At 41.2% G+C, this 26448-nt stretch overlaps 1 protein-coding gene across 1 annotated transcript in view; it reads left to right on the top strand.

The window, feature by feature from the left end:
* Window positions 1-26101, top strand: part of LOC131957039 (zinc finger protein ush-like) — a 40431-nt gene extending 14330 nt beyond the window's left edge. The window contains exons 2-6 of the mRNA XM_059321743.1: window positions 15957-16744; window positions 21025-21145; window positions 21873-22076; window positions 22256-22426; window positions 22629-26101. Coding sequence (XP_059177726.1) covers window positions 15957-16744; window positions 21025-21145; window positions 21873-22076; window positions 22256-22426; window positions 22629-26065 — 4721 coding nt within the window. The 3' untranslated portion in view covers window positions 26066-26101. The remainder of the gene's footprint in view (window positions 1-15956; window positions 16745-21024; window positions 21146-21872; window positions 22077-22255; window positions 22427-22628) is intronic.
* The last annotated feature ends 347 nt before the right edge of the window (window positions 26102-26448 follow it).

Genomic DNA, 26448 nt, shown 5'->3' with positions numbered 1-26448 from the left:
TCTTCATAGCCTGGTATCTGGGGTGAAACGTCTGCACCGCTGAGGTTGTTGGTCTGATTAAGTCTGATTAAAGTTTTTTAATTGACGTGAGCACCATGTTCACTCAAGGACTAGCAACCTAAGTGACATCGATCTTTACATGGTGCCTACAGCATAGGTTAGTGGGGGTGGGGGTGTGTGGGGGTCTCCGGTTACTATGGAATCTAGTCGACCACTTTCTTTGGTCGTAATCTACGTCTGGCGCCTTGATTAAAGACAACTTTTAGGAGTCCGTTTTAGAGTTCCAGACTTCAGTTTTACAGTTTTAAAGATGGTTTTAACACTTTAGATATCAGTAAAAGAGTTTTGTCGCCCGTTGTATAGTTTTAGTTATCAGGCTCATAGCACCGGGCAGGGAATTTAAAGTGAAGACAAAACAGGGAATTTAAAGTAAAGTTATACAAACGAAACATTGCTTTTTATGTATGCTAGGTCCAATTTTTAAAAAACCGGGAGTGATCTCCCCTAAACGTTCTCGAATATTCTTATCTAACTTGGAATGTAGAGATTATTTTTAATTACTTAAACTTTTAAAAATAGAATATAATCTCATAGAAATCGATTTTTGAGAAATCGGAAATAGCGTAAATTAGTACTTCCGGTCAACGGAAATTACTCAAAATTTGACAGAAGGTAGAGAATTAGATCTTTTACTTACATGTGAAATTTCATTTATCTATCTGAAATAGTACTCAAGTTATAGGCTTTTGAAAAAGTCAAAGTAGGAAAAGTACCACTTCCGGTTATCGGAAATTGCTCAAAAGTTGATACGAATCTACGATTTTGATAAAATACTTATATGTGAAATTTTATCAACCTAGCTGTAACGGTACTCAAGTTATCGTGTTTACACACAGACAGACACACACACACACGCACACACACACACACACACACACACACAGACATAGAAAAGATTGCAAAATTATGTTTTTCCGTATCAGTGAGGTGTAAAACGTCGAGATTTGTAAAAATCTCGATTTTTTTGCACGATTACAATACTTTCTCTATACCTCGTATATACGAGAAAGTAAAAAGACCACGTTAAATCGATCATGCCCAGATGAACTAATTTATCCACCAAACAACAAAATCCCCAGATGAACTAAATTATCCACCAACCACCCCAATCACCAGATGAACTAAATTATCCACCAATCACCCAAATCACCAGATGAACTAAATTATCCACCAAAGAACCAAATCCCCAGATGAACTAAATTATCCACCAACCACCCCAATCACCAGATGAACTAAATTATCCACCAACCACCCCAATCACCAGATGAACTAAATTATCCACCAACCACCCCAGTCACCAGATGAACTAAAATATTCAACCCCCCCCCTCAAAAATATCCACCCCCCTACCCCCAAATCACCAGATGAACTAAATTATCCACCAACCACCCAAATCACCAGATGAACTAAATTATCCACCATCCACCCAACTCACCAGATGAACTAAATTATCCACCAACCACCCCAATTACCAGATGAACTAAATTATCCACCAATCACCCAAATCACCAGATGAACTAAATTATTCACCTACCACCCCAATCATCAGATGAACTAAATTATCCACCAACCACCCCAATCACCAGATGAACTAAATTATCCACCAACCACCCCAATCACCAGATAAACTAAATTATCCACCAACCACCCCAATCACCAGATGAACTAAATTATCCACCACCCCCCCCCCCCAAATCACCAGATGAACTAAATTATCCACCCCCCCCCAAATCACCAGATGAACTAAATTATCCACCCCCCCCCCCCCCCAAATCACCAGATGAACTAAATTATCCACCAACCACCCAAATCACCAGATGAACTAAATTATCCACCAACCACCCCAATCACCAGATGAACTAAATTATCCACCAACCTTCCATGCCCTTATCTTCACCTCCTCATTTGGGCACAATTGAATGCGTTAGGGCGGATGGTGGATGGGTTTACCGTGAGGGGTGGGGGTGGGGTAACAGGTCTTATCACGACATGAACCAGAGGCGGATCCGCGGGCCGATAGCGGTAGGGTGTACTGTATTAAAGGGTTCTGGGAATGACAAACGCAGTTCTTTGTCTTGTTTATCGCGTTGAAAAAAAAAAACTCCGGTGAGGTTGGTCATACATTATGGCATGCAAGGGACGTAATCTCGTAGCGTCTGCTGGTAAACTAAAACCCAGCACTTGTTACTAGCATGAGTAATATTCAGCGTCAGGCGTACAATAACGCTTATCGTAGAGATCATTTGAAGAAAAGCATTATTTTTTTTTCTTTTCTTTTCTTTCTTATTCTTTTAATTTATCTCGCGGTTCAGCTTTAAGGTGGTTATCTCCCCTCTATCTCATATTGCGTTGATAAGTTGTCTTCCTTTATCAGCAATTATTCAAGAAAAAATGCCGTTTTTTTTTTTAAAACTATAAAGTATTCACAACATTATTCATTTTTTTATCATCACCCGCCTATTGTCTGCAATCAGACTTCAGACTTCCCGCAGGAGACTTGTCAAGCAGAAGTCGTCTACAGCACAACATACTTTATAACCGTCTACTTTTTTTTTTGCCTCCCTATATCGTTGTATAGTTTTAGCATGTGTTGCTTTGACCTTAGTTTATCCTATTGAATAACTGCACAAAAGCAAATATCAAAATAAGTATTAGTGTAAAGTTCCTTATTCGAACCTGACGATCCATGGGGCAAGTAAAGTAGAGTTCACCCTGTTTCGGTGACCTCGGCATTTGAAGGGATAGTCTGGTCAGCACTATGCCCAGCCAACGTGATTTAGGTACCCATCAGAGCTGGGTGGACTCAGGGACGTTCTACTGACATGAAACCTTCTGGTGTGCAGCCTAGCGCTCTATCATAGGCCACGCAATCCCCTAAGTGTTAGCGATCAGTTTCAAATAACAACTATGTAATTTTATAAACCTGAACAAAACCAAACCCAAATGTAGTCAAACATTATACGTGCAGTTGAAACGTAATTTCTTGTCATATACATCGTGATATACATCATGATATACATCACCTACTCTTCACCTTACAGTCTAGTTTAGTGTGTGTGTGGGGGGGGGGTATGCTTGGCATTCACAGGTAAATACCTGATATCTCGCGGCGAATTAACTTTGTTCTCCTTGACAGTATCAAACTCGTTGACATGCTTGACTTGACAGTATCTGTCTCCTTGACATCCCACGACAAGCCTGATTGAGTTGACTTCTCATCTCACTGCAGCATCGAGGTACCTGTCAGTTGCCATCTAACTCTTCTCGCATTGAGTTACATTCAGTCAACAGTCGACCGCCATTGTGTATGACGTCAACGTATATTCTTTGAGTACAGTCTAGACGGCCATTATGTATGACATGACGTCAGTGTATTTAGATGTGATTTTAATACAATCCAAGTGGGTGATAGTGTTCGGGTCGGTAAAACACATAGTTGCTAAACCGAAAAGTCCCGAGTTCGAATCCCCGATTCAGATGAGGCTCAAAGCTGGGAACAACAACCTATCTTGTAACTCCAAAATCAAACAACTGCTGCCTTGTAGTTTGATCTTCGGTGGACAAAGGCTATGGTGATAACTCTAGAAAGAAAAGCAGACCAAAATTGGAGTCAACGGGCCATATGACGAATACCAAGTTAACAAGTAATACCTAATTGTGTTGGAGGAAATCCCTTCCAACATTACACAAAAGAACGAAGAAGATGAAGTACAACCACACCCCTCAGTGGACGGCCAGTGTGTGTCCGTGAATACGGCTGTGAAATTGTCTGTCATGTAATGTTCGCGTTTAAGCAAAGTATTGATACAATAATCTCTTGCTTAACCTTACACTAATCCTAACATTCTTACCCATCTTATATGGATACATTAATCTTTTCTTAACCCTACACTAATCCTAACATTCTTACCCATCTTATATGGATACATTAATCTTTTCTTAACCCTACACTAATCCTAACATCCTAACCCAATTTATATGGATACATTAATCTCTTTCTTAACCCTACACTAATCCAACATTCTAACTCATCTTATATGGATACATTAATCTCTTTCTTAACCCTACACTAATCCTAAGACTCGAACCCATCTTATATTCATACTTGAATCTGTTGCCCATCTACATACACCGAGCAATATCGTCATAGCACCCAAAAAGTAGCGATATATTTCAACACAATCAATCACTAGAAAAGTACAATGAATTGTCAAGCAAACTATGGCATCCAGCGGGTCACAGGGCCGGTAACAATAAGTTGATAAGACACGGGGACACACACCAGAGACCTTTGTTATCTCCCCTAGGCTAAGGAGTCGTTGTATTATCGTAGATAAACGACGAGGGGACGGGATAAGAGAGGAAATACGTAGGGGGAGGGTGGGAGGGGTATTGAATAGTGTCTGGGTTATTTGATAAATAATATAGAGTAGTAAATGATTATTTTTTTCATTGAATGTTTACAATAAAGATTTGGGTGTATTAAATTATGGGGGTGATTTAGATTTGCTGCAAAAAAAATGTGTGTAAGGGATTTTTTTTTTAAATCGATCATTTATAGACATAAGCAAATAATAACCAAATGTACATTGTAAGAATAATAAAATACTTTTCTACTAAATATGACAAAATCAAAGTGTATTTGTATAGTTTGTATTTGCGTATTTTTTTCTATTTGCGCAGTTTTCAGTTGTGCTTTTTTCCGTTTGCGCATAGTTCTGGTGACGCCGATCTAAGAGTGGACAACTCGACCGGTAAAGGTTGAATAACTAGTCTAACGGCCGAGATTAGATAAGGTTAAGTTTAATTAAGATAGAGTGTAAGTGCTAGGATAGGATTAAAGTAGGGTCGCCTACAACTTTAAACTTTATTATCGTTTATTAAGCCGTCTTAAACAATTCAAAACTTTATTATTTTTTTTAAATAAATCGGCAGCATAGAAATTTTTTTTTTTAAATGCGTTTGTTATTAAATAGCTACTACGCTGTAACTCCGGAGAATATATAGCACGTCCTTCATGACTGTTCCTTATATAGCCAGGCGCGATCCAAACACTGGCCCCTACACACCCCACTCAAGGAAAAACTATATGGGGCACCCGGTGATCTGGAGACCACAGTCCAATTCATACACGAAGTTGGGCTTGTTGTTTAAATCCTCCACCATAAACTAATTTAAAAACGCAGATGAAGAAGAATTATCCATATTTGACCAACGTTTTAGAATATAAAATAATAGATTTATTGTACAACAAGACGTTAGCTCTCACTTTATCTTCTGCTACCTTATACTCAGCGAAATTAACGAACATACTATATATAAAAAGTATATTACAATCATTAAAACAGTCATCTTTATAATCTGATCCGTATTGTCGTAGAATTACCTTGATAAAACTAATTAAAATGTATAAATGAATACGCGGAACGTTTTTATTATTTCGCGGCCATCATTACCAAGGCAACGTTTTTTAAAAGTAGGTCAAACGACAACCAAATTAAAATTAAAGGTTTAGGATTCGGTTAAATTAAACTAGAATTAACCTAGTTATATGGTTACACGTGCTAAATAAGAGGGTTTTTTCTAGTGAATCAGAATAGTAGTTTGGTGTATTTTTACTTCATTTACATTTCTATAGTACTACTATCAGTAGCTCTTTTGTATTTTTAGTTGATTTACATATTCTATAGCCACTACGCATCCGATGACATAAATTTCTGTCCAATTGGTAATCTCCCCTATCATGTTTTCCCATTTCCGACCCACCCACCTACGTCTCGAACTCCGAGCGGCAACATGAGCAGCTTGACATAAATCAAAACGACCACAGGGTGGGGGAAACAGTTGCTAGAGCACGTGACCCGTTCTAAAAATAAAACGTGCGCGCGCATCGCTGCTGGGCTTGTTTGGACGAAAGGGAGGGTATCCACACTTTTCAAAAAAAAACGTGAACATCGAGTTAGATTCTAGTGTTAAAATGTAATTGCCTATTGTTTTAAGGGAGGCGTGGTCCCCGGTACGTCTAATAAAAAGACATTAACCATAATACAAAAACCAGTGGGGGAGAGGTAGATTGGTCGAAAAGAAAAAAAAAGCTTAAAGGTAAAGTCAAGGAGTGGATGAGTGATTATCTCCCTTCCCCGGGATTATCGGCCCTTGCTATCGAGGTGTCGCAGCGTCGTGGCAGTGGCGGGGCGTGGCCCCACAGGGGAGATAAGATAGCGGGGGCCAGTCCCCTGCTTCCACTGAGATAGTGTCCCCTTTCTATCTGCCGGGAAACCTTTCTAGCCCCCACGCTCCCGATAGGAAAGGACAAAGACATTTTTTTTTTAATATACGGGGTTATACATTTATAGAAACGCAGCTGAATTACATAAAAAAATACATTTTTTACACCGGATATAATCAATTCCGTACTTCCTTTCGTACTCGTTACTGCAATTATTTCTGCGCGTAAATTGTGAACATATATAGATAAAGCCGGAATATTCCGTGAATGCTGTAACAGCCGCCACTGTCGTTATCATGCTCTGTTAAAACGTGGTTGGATGCTGAGCTAACGAAGACGGCGCCACGGTCGGGTCTGTAATCCCTGTATTAATTTCGAACTGTCGGAGATGGGGGGTAATGGATCGCCTTCTTTAATGAACTGAATGAGTCAAAGTGTCACGCGCACACACACACACACATATATACACACATGCACACACTAAAATGTTATATATATATATATATATATATATATATATATATATATATATATATATATATACATATGTGTATATATATATATATGTATATATATATTTATATATATATATATACACACACATACATATATATAAATATATATATATATATATATATATATATATATATATATATATATATATATATATATATATATATATATATATATATATATATATATATATATATATATATATATATATATATATATATATATATATATATATATATATATTAATACGCTTGGGATGGCCTGATCGGGCTGTAGATCACGCGTCTGCTAACCCGAAAGTCTCGTGTTCGGATCTCTCATGGAGTATCTAGGAAATCCCAGACTCCACCCAGCCTTATGTTAGGGAAATTAAGTCGACTGAACGTAGTCCTGACTACCCTATTCTTTTATACGCCCATTTCACAGAACTCAACTTCATCTGCCTCCATGTTCGAAAAGCTAAAAAAAAAATACTTCCTTCATATGCACAGTTGGATCTCTTTCAGCCTCTAATTGACGCATTCACATCTAATAAAACAGAAGACAGAACCAACAAACGTGTACATGTACAGTTAGTTCTACACACGACCCGACCAGCTCACCGCAGACGTAACTTATCCCCCTTTTGTTTCTGGTATGCGACGCTCCCTTATCCCCGGGCCCGGCTGACCCTATCAGCCGTTGACCCCCAGCTGCAGCCGCGCAATCAGATGTCGAGAATGTTTCGAGAACAATGTCTTCGTCAGACCGTTCCTGATGGCATTCAGATAGGGCAGGATAAGACCCACAGCTTTGGTTGCCATGGGCGGTATCGATGCTACGTTTTTACCTGTATCGAGTAATCATTACTCTTAAATATAACGCTTCTTAAATTTTAATTCCGTGCCCCGTGTGTATAAGAAAATATAAATCAATATTTTAAAATCAGTTTCTATATTTAATGAAATAATAATAGACTTATTAAGTGGTATCGATATTGTAAATATCTTAATCTTGATCGATACTAGTTAATTCTAGATATCCCGCCATCCTAAAACAAACATCAGAGTTATCCTTTCGGCGCTAGTGGAAGATAACCCAGCGCTTCCTTATCCGGCGTTTTCCCCTTTAACTCAGGGCGGTGTTCCTATTGGCGAGATAGTCATGTAGAGATTAGACAACGTCTATAAGCCTGCCTGTCTTCTTAGTGCTTGCCAGTTTTCTTAGTGCCTGACTGTCTTCTTAGTGCTTGCCAGTTTTCATATGCTCAGTACTTGCTTGTCTACATAGTGCCTGTCTGTCTTTTCACTACATGCCTGGGTTCTAAGTGCCTTGTCTTGATGAATCGCCTGCATGTCTTAGCACCTGCCCATCTTTCTAAATTACACATCTAGTTTTAATATTACAGTTTTCTTATTGTTCCTTATTTAACTTTGATATTTTAACTTTCTATAACGTTAAACGGTCACATTTTTTCATATATTTTTTTATTTCACCCAAGAATCATCTTTATACCCTTTCGTACTTGAAGTTTTTAAAACCAACCTAGTAGGTAGATTTCCAAATTCAACTTGTTTTTTGTTTTTTTTTAATTTTGGCCGCTCAAACTTTATAACTATCTATACCAACTAATTACTAACTGAATCATAATTTATGATTTTGTAAAAAAAAATAAGAATAAAGAAATAAATAAATTACAGCAAAATTAACTTTGGAACCATACATTCACAGCGTAATATGCAGATATTTTTCAAGAAACAGACCGTATGATTTATATGGAAATATTTTATTTATCACCCCCACGTCCATTACTGTAGGCCTAGATCTATCCATTGTCCCCCCCCCCCTACCCCTGCCCCCACTCTATGTGCTGACGTATTCGCATTATGCTAGCCACGTATCTAGCGATGGTCTCCCCTTGATGAAATGTCCTGTTATCGCCCCTGACTATCGGACGTTATAAACTCTGTTTTAGAAACAGCCGGTTATCTCCGTGGTGCCTGCTTCTGGTTCGACGTGGGATAACAATCTGTAGGTCACGTGACGAAATGTTCTGGGTGTAAAAAAACAATGTGTGTGTGTGTAATTGAATACATTAGATATACGGGCGTCTAACACGTGTTCGCTTTATCGTGAGATTCCTAACTTGCCCCCTTTTTACCCATTTTATGTCTCTACCTACGTCCTTCCTACTCACTCCTTCATACCATTCCCTACCCATCCCTACATGTTTACTCTTCCTTACTCACTCTACTTATTCCGTACTCACTCCTCTACTCACTCCCTACTCACTTCATACTCACTCCTCCTTACTCACTCTACTTACTCCATACTCACTCCTACTTACTCACTCTACTCACTCCGTACTCACTCCTATTTACTCTACTCACCCCTACTTACTCTACTCACTCCATACTCACTCCTCCTTATTAACTCTTACCTTCTCACGCCTCATTCAAGTCTTTCTAATCAACTCCCTAGTAGTGCATCACATGCAATCCTACTTTAATTTATAGCACTTTATACTCACTCCTCACTTCCCAATTCTCATTCACTCCATTTTACTCCTACCTGCTCACTCCTCCCTATTCACTCCTTTATACGCATCATCCCTACTCACTCTTACCCATTCGTTTTTCCCAAACTCCCTGAATACTCATCCATAGTCCTCGTCCCCACTCACTCATCTCTATTTCCAAATTTACGCATCTTTTTGCGTACTCTTCCTTACTTATTCTTTCCGACTCTACCCTAGCACCTTTTTGAATACCTTCCATGCACTTTCTCTCCCTTTCTCCCCCAACACATTTCTCCCTATCGCAGATTTAGTTACCAAACCCCACCCCATAAACTCAGCCATTCTTTAAATTTGAATTTGACCATCGTGGAAGTGTGGTTGATCGCTAGAACTGAAGACTATAATGTTGAAGGCAGCGAGTTTAAATCCGTATGACGTCATTGTGCAATAATCTCTAGAGGGTTAAAGTCTCCAAAACTTCCTGTAATATTATTTTAATGTATTAAATCAGTTACAGTGATCAACCAGTAACTTATATAAAAACGCATACTTATGTTGTTGTTTTGTATTCACGTAAGCGACGGCGTAGAGCTTACTACTATTAACCAGAAAGTCTCGAGTTCAAAACCTGGGCTTTGGTCAATAGGACGGCACTGAGTCTACCCAGCTCTGATGGGTACCTGAATTCACAAAGGTGGCCGGGCATAGTGCTAACTACACTATCCCCTTGTATGCCGAGTTCATTGAAACAGATGAATTCTACTTAATCTTCCCTTAGTGTCTTACTTGGACCCGAAGGTGATAGAACGATGATTATATACCAAACATACGACAGCCTTAATACCTCCTCACTGTTTATAAAAACACCACGATGAACATCTAACACAGGAAGAACCCCATCTCCTAAAACCTACCTGTCTATACGGACTTAGCAAAGTCTCGATAACTCTATCGCTTTTCTCGTGAAAAGTTGCCGCCCCTTATCTTGATTCCGGATAATGGGAACCAACTTGTAATAAACATTTTAATGGAGAAGATAAAAAAAAAATGTTAACAACCTGCCTCTATCTTTCACCCCCCCCCCCCCTTTTTTTTTATTTTTCCCTCTATGTCTCTATATTACTCACTACAATTGAACTTTATACCTAAAAATAATACAAAGTACGCGTTGATCTGAGATAGCGCACATTTAAAAAAAAAAAATCGCTTCCACTTTTCAAACATTTTTACCGCACGCGAGATAACGGGAGGTGATAAGCCATAATCGTCACTAACATCGACGGTTTTATCTTTTATATTAAAAGAAAAAAAAAGTTGGGATCCGTGAAAAGATTACCAATACATCCCCACCGCGCCCCGTTTGTAGTCTGGGCTCAGAGACTAGTCCAATCCCGTGGGGGCTTTCGGCGAGATAGCACACGGGGGCAGATAACTGTGTTTTATGTTAAGTGTGTACACCGATAACTATCACTCGCTCACTCGAAATTTTTTTATTTTATTTTATATTTTTTTTTGTTTTTATCCCCGGGCATTATCTGACAGGGAGATAACTCGATCCTGACTTGCACACCTACCCTTGATTTCTGTACCCAACTACATGCAATTACTCCCCTTGTCCCCGCTGCCATCGATAACAGAAAGGGGTAAAAACACGGCGGGTCTGATGACCGACAAGCAGTAACTGTATACCCCAAGACCCCCCCCTCGACAAGCAGTAACTGTACACCCCAAGACCCCCCCCCCCCCTCGACAAGCAGTAACTGTACACCCCAAGACCCCCCCTTCAGGAAAAAAAAATCTGTCTCTGGGTTTGAGTTTACTTAAAGTCTACGCAAACATGGGAGGTAGGGTGGGTGGCTTGATCTTTGATGTTATGGGGAGGTAAGAGACACAACTCTCTCACTGCTTGTAAACTCAGGGTCACGTGACGGTCCTCACCGCCCGACGTAGAGTTGAGGGATAGGTTGAAGCAGTATACATATATATATATATATATATATATATATATATATATATATATATATATATATATATATATATATATATATATATATATATATATATATATATATATATATATATATATATATATATATATATATATTTGAAGCAATTCTTTATCTACGTCTCTATTTCTAAGTTTGCAAAGCAAGGAGATACATTCAAATATTGTAGCAACACCTAATCCTCAATCCCGTTCCCTTAACGAGTGCCTAGTTAGCCCATTAATTTTGTCCGCACCTTTAAAAAAAAAACGTAAATTATTCACATTAGCAGTTAACCACTAGTAAATCAAGGTATAAAATGTGGCTTGCTGGCTAATTTAAAGTAAAGAATTATTCTAAAATATTTATTTGTATTTTGTTTTTTTACAATTTATTTTGTCGGTGCTAACAGGGATCACCTGTGTGGGAACACCTGAAGAAGAATATTGTGCCAGAAATACCTGACGCGGCTTATCCTCAAATTACTTGATAACTCGCTTTTTGAAACTAAGATTACGGACGTGAAGAAAAATTTAATCATTTAAAGTATTTCTTTTTTTTTATCCTTTTGGAATTTATACAAAGAATCCGGGATTTTTTTCTTTTACTTTATGGTTGCCCTTATAAAGATGCTGTTGTGTTGGTTTCTATGGGTGTGTCCTATCCTTTCCAGCAATAGTTTTGATATTTTTTTATAACTAAATAAATATTTTAGGATTGTTTTGTAAAGCGTCTGAAATCTCTTCTAAAAGATCAGAGTGTCGTGTCAGTTTTCTCCCTTGTCTGTGGGTATGTCTCTTCTAAAGAATGCAATACGAGATACTGATAGTTAACAAATGAATGTCATTCCCATTTGGTAACCCGCACTATGTTTTCGGCGTGTACCTTCCAAAGCGTCCAGAGCCTACTCAGCCATGATTGGTACTCATCATATGTTTTGGGAAAGTAAATTTCTTGTTTACTACCACCCCCCCCCCCCCTTTCCTTTATTATGCCACGTTCTAGGAGAGACAGTTTTAGACACTACTTGACCGTCCATTCCAATAATAGAACACATCTACGGCACTATATGTCATACACTACAGCAACAATGTCAACGTCCACAGCCCCATACGTCCAACAATATAAGAGCAACATCTACAACAACAATGTCTACAGCCCCATTTGACCAACCGCATTCATTTCAACATCTGCAGAACTATATAACCAACAATGTGTTATTTTAACTCACGTTCATTTTCAATCTTTTTTAACAAAGATCAATACACCAAGATGGCTCTTACAATTTACTTCAGTCTATCACGTGTACTGGAATTCAAACATAACATAATTCAAACAACTACATTTCTGAGCTTGTGTTATGAGAAGGGACATAATTACCGTAACACCAATCACGTGAACTAGAAGGGGACATAATTTATTATTATTTTCTCCACTCGATCACATGATCTTGGCCTGCCTTTAGAAGCATGTCTTGAATCAGACAGCGAACTGTAGGCTTTGAGTGCGTGTCTCTAATCAACATGACCTGTTAGATTGTAAACAATTTATGACAAACATAAACTCTTTTATCCCCCCCCCCCCCCCACACTCTGCTATAAATAGTATCATCGTTGCCTCCCTTAGTGGACTAGCCGAACATGTTTTTTTTTTTTATTATGGGAGTGTTCCTGAATATGAACTTATGTAAAAGTAATCGCGAAACTAAGAAGTTTGGCCAGGCTAATCTAGTCGATAACACACACGATAAGGTCTGCGTTTGAGCACAAGGAGACACGCAGAGATAAGATAACAGCATAGAGAAGTTTGAATTCGCCATCTTGGTGAACGGGCGAAATAATGAATTCCTAGTTAAGTAGGAATTATTTATTTCGAAACTTAATTTTTTTTTTAAATTTCACCCAACATGTGATTTTGTTTTATGTTTTGAAGAAAAATTCGAATTAAAAGATAAGGATCTGCATGATGGTAATGTGATATGTTGCTGTTTAGCGTTTCCTAATAGGCTACTCTACAATAAATACTAAATGCATTCTTTGATTAACGTGTGGACACTTCTAACAATAAAAAAACAACGCAACCTATTAGGGACTTCAAAGAACACACTAAAACCACTTTACATCTTCTAGAATACCACTATCGAAAAACTACAACAAACAGAACCGCGGCGTGGGAAACGTATAAAATCCACTTACTTTTTATGTATGTTTATTGTGTATTTGTTATCTGCTTCTAACCTTAAAACTTATCAACGAGTCAGAGAGAAACTGTTTTAAAAATTGAAACTTTACAACTTATGTTATGGAATCTTTTTTGTGGTTATGACGTGTGCTGTCGTAATATTAAACACAAGCAAGCAGTTACGTACAAAAGTTAGTTTTTTCAGTCAAATTTCATTTTTTAAATACATGTCAAAATATTTTTTTTTAATTCGAATTTCTTATTAGTTCATATTCGATGTTCTATATAGACTGTTGTTGTTCGTGGATGATGAAGACTGAATGACAGGTGAACATATCGTTCTCGATTAATCTGGAATGGGTCAGATATCTGGTCATGTTCTTCAAGTGCCGCACAAATATCAAAGAGTTTGGTGTCGTGTCCGTCTGTTGGCGAATGACAGAAAGACTGGACGGGTTTTAGGTAGTTCTTGTACTAAAGGCAACAGTAGACTTCTTGCTTTTGTGGCCCCCTCATGATCAAAGGGCTGCAATCAAACCTCTCCGCTGGACTCGGCAACTGTTAGTGGACTGGTATTTGTACAACGTCTATGATAAATCTGGTTTAAGTATATGATAATATTGATGGTACAGTCTGTTGTTTAGGTTATTTAGAAGTAATAATGTCGCACAACTTAGTAGATTGTATAGCAGATTAAACTATTAAAATTAAAAATGCTTTTTTCTTTTAAAAATATATTAGATACTTTGTTCCAGAAAGTTTTGACTTATTAAATATAATCTTTTAACCCTAAAAAAAGGCCTTTAAAACGGCTAGTTCTTTCCACAAAATACTATCTTTCATTTCTAAAAATAACCGATAGACTCCTTTTTCCGCAAATTCTAAATCTTATTTCCATATTTTCTTTTAGAAACAAGCAATATATAGGTCTACTCAACTCTATATCTTATTTCTATATTATCTTCTAACAACAACCAATATATACCCACAAAATCTAAGACTTATTACCATTCTCTCTTTTAAAATAACCATATGTACCAACACATTGTAAATTTTATTTCCATATTATGTTTTAACAACAAACAATGTATACCCACAAATTCCAAACCTTATTTCCATATTTTCTTTTTAAAAACAAGCAATATATACTCATAAAATGTAAATCTTAATAATATACTATCTTTTAACAACAACCATATATACCCACACATTCTAAATCTCATTACCATATTATCTTCCAACCCCACCTGAAAGACAAAGCACTCAACAACTTGAGACGCGACCTAATCGGTGCGGGCCATATTGAAACAGCGTCACCCGATACCAAGCGACCCGTTCTTTAGACTAGTGCCAGGTAACAGGCACCTGGGACCCTCTGGAAAATTCCATGCCACAATACCTGATAACAATCTCTTGTGGTTATCTCCCCTAATCTTTACGACCGTTATCTCCCGTCTATGTTAGACAGTCATCTACCTGATGCCTAGTTGTGACCTTTCAACTTTTGACTAGCTGGTTCGAGGATTCGCTTTGTTGTTTTAGTTTAGGCTAAGGATTTTTTTTTTTACTGCGAGGTGGGCTAAAAATAAGCGGTGAGCTGTGTGTAGATCTATCGTTTGTACAAAAAAAAAAATAAGTATGTAAAATGTATATGTAAGTCTGTTTTCTTATCTGTGAGATTTTTAAAGTTGTGTTGCGACTGTAACGGTAAGATATGTTCATATATATTTATAGAGATAATAGTGACTTTATGTGAAATGTATACCATATCTTAGAGCTTGGTTAGGTAAATAGTAAAAGATTCAAGAGTCAAGTTATATTAAGTTAATATTGGCGGGGCTAAGGATTAGTTAGCAAAAACAACAAGATCTGTCTCAACGGTTTCTATTCTCAGAGAGTCATGTGACAAGACATTGATCAAATTAAATGTGAAAACTTTTTGACGAATTCAGTTTTGAAAAAAAAAAGTAAACATAAACATTGTGGTCGAATAATGAATTAAAATTGTTATTCTTTTTGTTAAGCATTGAAAGGATATTTTAATTGGTAAACATTTTTGTTGGTTTTGTTGGTTAATTGTGAATGGAAAAAACGGTAAATATTGAACCTAAATCCTGTTTGGTAAACATTGAACCTCGGTTACTTATGATAAAGAAATTCTGTTTGTTAAGCATAAAAACTGTCTGGCGTTGCAGTAATCTTTTGTTTGGAAAATCTGATGAGGAGTTTATGACTATGTCTTTCTAAATAAATTACACTTAACATTTTAAAAAAAAAATTTGTACAATTAAATTTTAAACTATTGATGAATGTATACAAATTAAACTTTTTCTCTACTTTTTTATTTCCTTTCTGTATTGGGAAGTTCGCTATTTTTTTATTTGAATACATTTTTCATACTTGATAATCAATTATTTTTTTTTGTCCGATGTATTGATGCAATGTTTACATTCAGTGTGAGTGCCTTATTAAAAATAAATTCTATTTGCAGACGATGAGAGCGACGAAGAAAGTGGCGCCCTGAGCCATGAGATGACTGCCGGAAGTGACGTCGACCCCGGCGCGAGGGAAGATGACGTAGACAGTTCCGGCTGTCCAGAGGAGGGGGAAACCGACTGGGCTCAAACTTCCGTCACGGGGCAGCAAACTCCAAATCTAGAACCGGAAGTAGATGCTCAACAAAATGGCGAAGACCCCGGGGTTGACTCCCAGCATTCTGATGCTTCTTCTGACGCCAACTTCGGCACTCACCATTGTGACGTCGACGATTCGCAAATCGCAAGACGCAGCCCCTTGACTACTGTCTTTCCGGAACTAGTTAACCAATCAAAACATGACATTGAAACAGACAAGCCAATCGCGCCGCTGATAAAATCGGAGCCTCCTCCCAGCCCCGAGCATGGCGGGGTGTCGAGTTCTTCCGACGTCCCCAGGAGCAACGCCCCGGCTTCGCTGTACACCCCCAAAATCAAAAGACGAAACAGGTCCCGGTCCCGATCGCGATCCAAATCCGGCGGCGTCTCCAGCTCGCCGGAAGCGTCGACTGCGTCAGCGGCGTTTCAATCCCGCGAGGAGGCGGAGCTGGCGTTAGTCAACCAGCTGCAGCTGCCCAGCGACGTGCTGTACCTGAGGGAGCAGGACATCAACATCCACGGCACCCCCAGCGTCGGATGGGTCGTCTGCTGCGCCATCCCCCTCCCGCAGGGCTCTTCGCTGGGGCCGTTCCAAGGTCAACTCGTCCCGCCGGAAGCCGTCAAGGTCGGGGATCTGATTGTGCAGGTAGGTGCTTTTCTAATTAAAAAAAAAAATAACGGCCAATGAAGCAGAGGAAGTAGGGTTTCTCTGATTATCCAGCCTCGGCATCAAGGTTAGTGTAGTCAGCGTTTATGCCAGGCTGTCTTTACTTACAGGGATAATTCAGGTACCATTCTGAGGATAGACCTCAAGGCTTTATGGCTTAGCAAAGATGTGCTTTACTACTCAACCTCTCTGTTCCATACTTTCCTTTTAACGATAATGACTAGAACAGAATTTTCGCCTACCCCTATATGTTAAAACAATAACTGTTGTTGGATGTACTAATTAATCAGATGATGCCATTACCTAGACCTGCTATTTAATTCCAACCTCTTTCTAGTCATGGTGCATTCTACCAAACGATGGTACCGTCTGCCATACACGTATACTATCGTCCCGGTGGCCATATGATCCTGACACACATTCTGAGGGTGATTTGCTACAGCCAGTCGTCCCTCCCACATCACTAAATATTGCCTTCAACTGCATCATTACTAGTACTACTTTCTAGTATATTTTCTAGTATATTTTCTCAACTTTGATAATCTGTGACGTAACCGTTTAAGGAGAATCCTTTTTTTTTACTGCCACTACCCTAATCACAACCATAACACCAACACCAGTTCTTAACCCTAACATCGATATCGAATCAAAACCTTTAAACACGATACTTTATTGATTTGGCGATTATCGAAGTATCGATATATCTTTTTTTACTGCCACTACCCTAACCCTAACCATAACACCAACGCTAGTTTTTAACTCTAACATCGATACCTAACCAAAACCCTTAAATACGATACTTTATTGACTTGGCGTTTATCGAAGTATCGATATATCTTTTTTTTTTACTGCCACTGCCACTGCCACTACCCTAACCACAACCTTAAAACCCACACTAGTTCTTAACTCTAACATCGATATCAAAACAAAACTTTTAATTCGATACAATACTTTATTGACCGGGCGATTATTGAAGTATCGATACATCTACATGCCGTTAGTATATGGCCTCACTGCCAGGTGGGTCTATCACGTGTCTAAACGTCTATCCTAAAGGGGGGGGGGTGTTACGTCATGGTCGTGACGTCACGCAATTGAGATCACGGCTGGCTAATCTCTGAACTTGCTGGATAAAACTGGGTCAAGCGTCGACAACAAGGACGTCTGATAAAAGATAAACAAAAAAAAAAAAAAAAGAAACAAAAACACAGCGACACTCGATAAGGGCAGAAATCAGCTCAGTCTACGGCAACAGCCCACGAGTTGGGGCACCGGGCAACATGGGCGCTGCTGTAGACCGGAAGTGGAAATGGTTGTTGGTGGACGGTGTGGTATTGGGTGGTGTTGACGTAGTTGGTGCAGATAACATGCATGTGTCTTATAATTTAACGCCCAGGACTAATAGACGCCGTTTGCGATTGTATGACCTAGTCTAATCCACGGTATGACCTACCCAACTGTATGACCTCTCTCATTGTATGACCTAACCTAATCCACTGTATGACCTACTCCATTGTATGACCTCGCCTATTGTATGACCTAACCATTTGTATGACCTAAACCAACCAATCGTATGATCTAACCCACTGTGCGACCTTATCCACTGCATGAAATAATCCATTATGTGATCTTACTCATTACATGCCCTAACCAGTAGTATGACCAAACCTAACCCATTGCATGATCTAATCTATTGTATGACCTAACTCAGTGTACGACCTAATCCACTGTATGACCTGCCCCACAACCTAAACCAGCATGTGACCTAACCAGTTGTAGACCTAATTGATTGTAGGACCTACCTCAATGTATGAACTATTCCATTGTATGGCCTATCCCATTGTATGACCTATCCCATTGCATGACCTATCACATTGTATGACCAAACTTTACTTGTACCTACTGCCTCAACCTTTAACCGAACCTTAACATATATCCAAACCTAGCCCAAAGACATGTTTTGCACCACTAGTATATCCTACGGCCCTGAGCTCACTCAGCCCTATTTGGTTCCCCAGCTTTTCGTTGAAAAACAACCACATACACTCTCCTTCATCTGAAACATTGACTCATAGATCACCATATTCTAATTTAACGATGAGTAATACAACTTTCAAAGTCAAGTGTTGTCTATGTCTATGTACCCAAACACTGAACTTACTAGTCTCGCCCGATCATGCACTAATATGCACAGACATGTATAGATTGGGTTATCTCTACCTTGAGACGAAAAGATACGGGGCTCCGATTGGAGTGATTGGAGTGATTGGACCTGAGATAGCTCTCCCCTAGCTGAAGTACAGATAAAGATGGCCGTCTTGTGATTGGCGAAGAGATCTGCTATCTTCGATGACTCCGGATGATTGCATCTATCTGTTTGTTTACTTCAAAAATTATCTTTTTGTTTTTTGGTCTTTCTTTTTCGATTGGCCTGATTGTATCTTTTCAAACATAAATAATGTGTATGGCCATGTAGTAATTTTTAAAACGTGACTTGTATGTACATAGTTGTAAGTATAATTCGCATTGTACGAGGGGGGGGGGGGGGGCATCCATAAAGGGAGTCGCGCATACTCGAGCCGCCTTCTCATTGTCGTTACATGGCGTCTCAAAAACAGACCCCCCCCCCTAACATGACACCCTATCTTAAAACCTCACAATTTTGTTAAATATTAACACGTTCGTTTTTTTCCCCCTAACTTACGTTGGAATATTTTTATATTCGAAAGATACGCTTTGTTATTGTTACATATCTTCACCCTGACACATATAGCACATCGTAACAAAAATGTAACACCCCCCTCCCTTTTCACACACCCAGGCGTGACGCCATTTAAAATTGCCTAATAGTGCTATTCATTACTTGATTTCACATCGAGTGATCGGCTCACCTTACATAATAGCATATCATTAAAATACAAACACAGCCACCCATATACTGTGACTTCTCAGACACTAACTGCCACTATCCAGACACTAACTGCCACTATCCAGACACCAACTGCCACTATCCAGACACTAACTGCCACTATCCAGACACTAACTGCCACTATCCAGACACTAACTGCCAATATCCAGACACTAACTGCCACTATCCAGGCACTAACTGCCACTATCCAGACACTAACTGCCACTACCCAAGACCCTAACTACCCAGAATCTAAAACTTCACCCTCCATTACGTAAGCTACCAACATAAAACAAATACCCTCGTCTATTTACAGAACAAAATACCCAATAACCCCTCTAAAGGTCACTTCCTCTCACCCTTGACCCCTCACCCCACGACTCACTCTCCACTTCCGCTTTGACCCCCATTACCTCAAGCAATCAATGAACCAATGATTTATCGCCCCGACGGTGTAGATAGTACCTGATTGATTTAATACAATCAGATTAGAATTGATTAGTTTCGATTAATTGCCTTATCTAGCAGGTCGCGTTGATTCTTAATAATCTATTTTTAGACTCGACAAACAAGATTTATTTATAGCTTTATTACCACGTGTTTTTTTATGTAGATTTAATTTAGATTTTGGCTAAGCATTAGAAATACGTAAGTTAGGAAAGAATGTAATTTCTAGGAATAATTGTATTTTTTTTTTGTCAACTTTGAAAATTCTATAATTTAGTATAGGGGTAGGTTGGGTAAATTAGCGATTTATTCCACCGATATACTCACATAGTAATAGGCTATATAAAAGATATTGCATTAAAAGGAGCTATGATACGCCCACTCCATATATTCTCTGAGACGGACTTTTTTTTACAGAAACAACATCCCACACATTATTCTCTATTCCAACAACATATCATTTTTCTCCATTCCCCTCCCTCTTCCTTCACTTTCTCTATTCTGTCCACTGTAAAGAATAACTACCTTGAAATCCACTTAAACACTTTTAACTTCCCACTCCACCCTTACATCTCCATCCACTACCTAACACTATCCACTACCTACACTGCCCTCCTCCCACCCGCCACTCCAAACTTAAGGCCTCCCAGCCCACTACTTAACATTAACCACTACCCTCACTCTAAACTTACATCCTCTCCATCCACTACCTAACACTAACCACTAACCCCGCCTTACATCCTCTCCAGCCACTACCTAACACTAACCACTACCACCCACCCACGCCACCCTTACATCCTCTCCATCCACTACCTAACACTAACCACTATCTCCACTACCCCCCCCCCCCCCACCACCACCCCACATTGACCACCCCCTAACCTCCACAAACCCTCTGTTCCAGTTCACCAACAAGAAAGGCCAGCAGGCTTTAATGAACGTTGCCGGACAGTCCGGCGGATGGCTGGCACTGCTCCGGTCGGCCGGCATTGCCGCAGACCGGAACACGCACGTGTACTGGGAAGGTGAGTACTCAACATGTGCGTGTGTAGGGGGGGGGGGGGGGGGGTGGTGGTTAGCAGCACACTATCAGGGGGTCTAATTGTGATAGACTGTGGGTGGGGGGGGGGATTGGGCGGTCACTCCGCGGGTGTCTGTTGAGGGTCAGGCTAGTCTGTGTCTACGTTTGGGGGGGGGGGAGGGGGATGTAATTAGTTTCTAATCAATACATGCTTGAATGCAATTATCGTTGGGAGTTAAGGAAGGCTGTGGTGGTGGCAGGGGGGGGGGGGCATAATTTTGGCTGTTTACCACACTCGCTGTCTAAGACGTGCTGTCTAAGGCGTGCTGTCTAAGGCGTGCTGTCTAAGCAGGTGAAAATTACTCAATCATCCCCTCGCCTGTTCATTTCGTTTCTTTCGTTAAAACACATTAGTGGAGGAGGCCAATGGTTTCACATGCATCGGTATCCATTTTTGTCGGCCTTGGCCGAGATAGATCGAAGGAATGCTAATCCATACATGTGGTCCCAACTTCAGTACAAAGGAAACCAGAGTTAGTATTCATTTTGCCTAAGGTGGTTCAATCTCGGAGTTATTAATACTAGATGGGTTGCGGTCCCAGGTATTAAATGGGCCTCAGCTGACCTCCCCCAGCCCCCCCCCCCCCACAAAATAAAAAAAACTCCCGCAGTTTAGGTAAATCACGTGATTCCTGTCCACTGTTTAATATTCCCGTATCGTCTATCCCCAGGGGGTAGGATCTGGTGTGAGGTTGTCACCGACATCGACATCGGCACGGAGCTGCGGGCGTCCTTCACCTTCCAAAGCGAGGACGAGTGTGACGACACGGAGGGGGACGAGGAGCCCGCCGTCACGGTCAAAGAGGAGGTGAGCCCGGGGGTAGAGGGCGCCCTGAGCCACCAGGCGCTCCAACAGCCGGCAGCCACTGGACATGGTAGGTACCCGCCCTTACTCGCTGTGTGAGAGACACTTTTAAATACCTGTTGCATATAGTGTTATTTCAGCTGTCCTTAGCAATCTCTAACCCACTGTAAGAAACTGAATGACTTAGGTATAGTAGATCATTAAGGTTGAATATAGACTGTAGTCGTTTATTCACGTTGACACTTTCAGCTGCCCTCATCTACGGCTGTCCATTCTGTGGTGTCCGGTTCTCCAGTCCCAGGACTCTACAGGGCCACTTGAGTTTTTATTGTTCCAAGAAAACCTCGGAGCAGATGGTCACACCGACAACCAAGGACAAGGATTCAAAGGGAAGCGACTCAAGTAAAGCATCTAGCGAAAGTAAGATTTACAGAGTTATTTCTCTTTGCTTAACTTTTATTATTTTTATATTTTAAAAAAAAACATTTTTTTTTTCGGGTAAAGTTTATAGGCCTATATATAATTTTAAATTTTACTTTTTATATACTAAGCTTCAAAACTATATATCAATAATATAAAAAATTGGTTTGTTTTAATGTATTTATAATTTCATTCTAAACAGCTTCAAAGGTTGGAGGTGATCCTGAGACACAGGCGCAGAAAGCCGAGTCTAAAAGTCTAGACAACAACGCCTCGGACCAATCCTCTCAAGAAAAAACTGGAGTCAATGGCCAGGTTTTCAAATGCAAACACTGCAACTACAAGGCTTACAAACTGAGCAGCCTTAACCGGCACATGCGCATGCACAACAACGACAAGATGAAAGCGGCCAGCAGCTTCAGCCAGGAGACGGCACTGACCGTGGTCAAGTCGCCCGCGCTGGAGACCTTCTGCAAGGAGTGCAGGATCCAGTTCTCCAGCCTCCACACCTACCGCTGCCACAAAGAGCACTACTGCGCCCAGAGGAGGAAAAAAGCCCTGGCCAACCCGTCAGCGTTCGCCGCCATGTTTCATTCGCCATTTTCTTTTTCCGAGACCGGCAAAGTGGGCGTGCCGTCGGCTTTACAGATGGCGACGCTCAACCAAGGTGGGATTATCTTACCCTCAAGGGAAGCCACTCTCCCCGGCGCCGCGGCAGTGATACTAACCGCCCCTATGCTGACAGCTTCCGGCTTGGCGAACATTTCCATTTCTTTACCCGCCATGATCATGCAACCGTTATCAGGACCGGAAGTCCGCGGTAAAGACAGTAGCCCGAGGACCAGATCACCCCCGGATCATCACCATCCGCTTTCTTCAGAAGCTTCACCCCGGCCATCGCACACACATTTTCTGAGCAAGGCGCCGTCGACTTCTCAAAAAAATCATTTCAATTGGTCCCACGACCAAGCTCACAAATCAAAAGACCACAGCTCGATTAAGACGGAACGTTTTGACGAAGACCACCCACTGGATCTGTCAATCAACAGAAAAGAAATCAAAACAGAAGACGGTAAGCCGTCTGCTGAGACTTTCCTCCAACCCGACAAAGACGGGGGTCATCTAGAGCGGAGGAGGTCCCAGCGCTCCACCTCCCCGCTGGGGCTGGACATTTCCCGTCGAGACCAAACCCAGTCTCCCCCGAGTCCGATTCGCTCGTCTTTACTGACCCAAGAACAACTTCATCTCCTGAGAGAATCTTTGCCGGCCCAGCATTACCTTAGATCTGATCACCTGACCCCCATCACCGCCCCTCCCCAGCTCCTGCAGCACCCCTCACTCCTGGTCTCGACGGCCGGGTTCCTCCCCGCCCCCGGCCTCCCCCACCTGGCCATGTCTCCACGCACCAAACCAGCGCCAATCTCACCCTCCGGCCACCCCAACGGCATCAGCAAATGCGCCGACTGCAACATCGTCTTCTATAAACACGACAACTATCTCATACACAAAAAACATTACTGCTCTGGAAAGAGGCGGCTGAGTAACACCCAGATTTCAGTTGTCGACGCCCCTGTTGAGCCGGAAGCAAGAAATCTCCCTGAAGCGATTCCCAAGGAAGAACCAGTCTCAGAAACCAGCACCGACTCGCAAAAATCGCACTCGTCTCCCAAACTTAAAGAGACCCCCGCGGTCTTATCCCCGTCTAAACATTCCAACGAGCTCAAATACAAATTTTATTGCGTGCCGTGCAGAATCAAATTCAGCAACGCCAGCATTCTCGAGGCCCACAAGGAATATTACTGCCCGGCTGGTAAAGACAGCGAGCATTCTGTGATACTTCACACCACCTCGGACTCATCCTCTTTGAACTCTCCCAAAGAAGAACCGCAGCAGTCGTCTCCAGATCCCCCTCTAGAGGAGTTCACGTGTTCCAGATGCAACAACGTCTTCACCTCAGCCAGGCTTCTGCGACTTCACATGTGCCACGAAGGTTTCCCGTGTCCGCATTGTGATCACGTGTCCATCACGGACAACCGATTGGCCGAGCACATGAAGGTGCACGCGCCAACCAAAGCGTACAGGTGCACGATCTGCGGTTACCGTGGCAACACGGCCAGGGGCATGCGAATGCACGGTAAAACTCACGTCGACGAGGGTCTAGACTTCACCGACGAGAACATGCTGGAATACCACGAGCCGGCGTTGGTTCCGGTCACCCAAAGCCCCCACCCTGGGGCCGCCACGGACACCGAACTCCTGAGACTGAAAAACGAACCGTACAAGCGGCGCCGGTCCAGAAAAGCGTACGAAAAATTCGATTTCCCTTTGCCGAAAGTGGACATTCCCCAGACCTGTCCGCTGTGTGGACAAAATTTCGCGAACTCGGATTTCCTGGCCTCGCATTACAAAGTCCACGAGATAGCGGCCTCGCAGTACATAGCGGGCCTCATGCATTGCCTCCACTGCGCTTACATCGGTAAAAATCCTGATGATCTGCGCTCACACTTCGAAGCCAACCACAGAGGGAAGAATAAAAGAAGAAGGCTGTCGTCTGCCAGCACTGAGGAAGACCAACAGGGCGGAAGCAGCAGCAGTCCTGACCTGCGTCAAACGAATCCAGATTCTAACACGCAAGAACCGTCAAGTTCCAGAAGAATGGTCTTGGAAGATCCCAACTCACCGGAAGAGGAAGAAAAATTTTCGTTTAGAAAAAGTTCAACAGAGTTAAGCTCTTCGAGTCAGCTTTTGAACAAGGTGAAAACAGAACCGATGGATGAAGACGAAGCTGATGACTCCTCGAAACTTAATCATTTCCTGCAGATGCCAAACCCTAGTCCGGAGTCGACGAATTCGGACTCGGAGAGACATTTTTCCAGTCAGTCTCCGTGTGAAATCAAGCGTAGCGTCAGCACCCCGCTCAACGTCACGGACGACAACCAATCGCAGGAGAACACGGAAGCGATGGACACGGCCTCGTTTCAAGAACACGAACCAGGGGAGATCATCAACCATTTTCACATCAAATCCGAAACTTCCGAGGAATCCGTTTTCCGAAGCTGCAAGAATTCCGTGACGGAAACCCGATTAGAGGAGAATAATGCTTCGGCGTCAGCTCTAAAATCGCCCAACTCTGACGGCAACCATTACCCGCACGCTTTCAAGGGACATCACTCTAGACTCAATTTAAAACAAGAGCCAGCGGACCATCTCAGTGATTCCCCCCACCCTGCTTCACCCGATGACAAACTTGAACCCCGGGTCCCTTCCAACTTTTTACTGAACTTCCCCCCACAACCGAACCCAACCACGCCCCAAAAACCCACACAACCAACCTTCCCCAAACTGGAGCCTCCTACAAGCGTAGTAACCCCTACCTCGTCGGTCTTCCCCTCTCCCTTGCCCTTCCCCTACGCTCCCCCGCACCTGGCTCTTCCATATTTCTTCCTCCCCTCCCACCACTCGCCCTCCCCTCCCACCAGCTCGATGAAAACGGTTGTTCGTGAGGACAGAGCGACCAGTGGCCGGTACTGCCAAAACTGTGATATCTCTTTCTCCAAACATTCAACGTATCTGGCACACAAGAAATATTACTGCACTGCCCGCCCCAGGGGGGAGGCGCAACCATCAGCCAAGGCATAGATGTGTGTGGAAAATCTAAGCCAAACTTCCATTCACTATATATATACATACATTATATATATATATATATATATATATATATATATATATATATATATATATATATATATATATATATATATATATATATATATATATATATATATATAGTTGAGAAATCAATGACAGTATTGTTACAGTGTTTATATCTAGTTTCTGAACTTGATCCCTTTATTTTAATTTTTTAGTTTTGTACATTGGATTCATGTTAGAGACTTAAAAAGGAAGCTACAATAGGGCTGGTAAGTAGGTCACCAACAAGTTATATGGCTCATGCAGGTTTTATTGAGCCGTAGAACTGGTTGGTGACCTACTTACCAGCCCTATTGCAGATGTTTTCAATA

This window comes from Physella acuta, unplaced genomic scaffold (assembly GCF_028476545.2).
Source record: "Physella acuta isolate Inbredline_101_S28 unplaced genomic scaffold, ASM2847654v3 ptg001197l, whole genome shotgun sequence".
NCBI classification, from domain to species: Eukaryota; Metazoa; Mollusca; class Gastropoda; family Physidae; genus Physella; species Physella acuta.
This window is presented reverse-complemented; position numbering and strand designations above follow the sequence as displayed.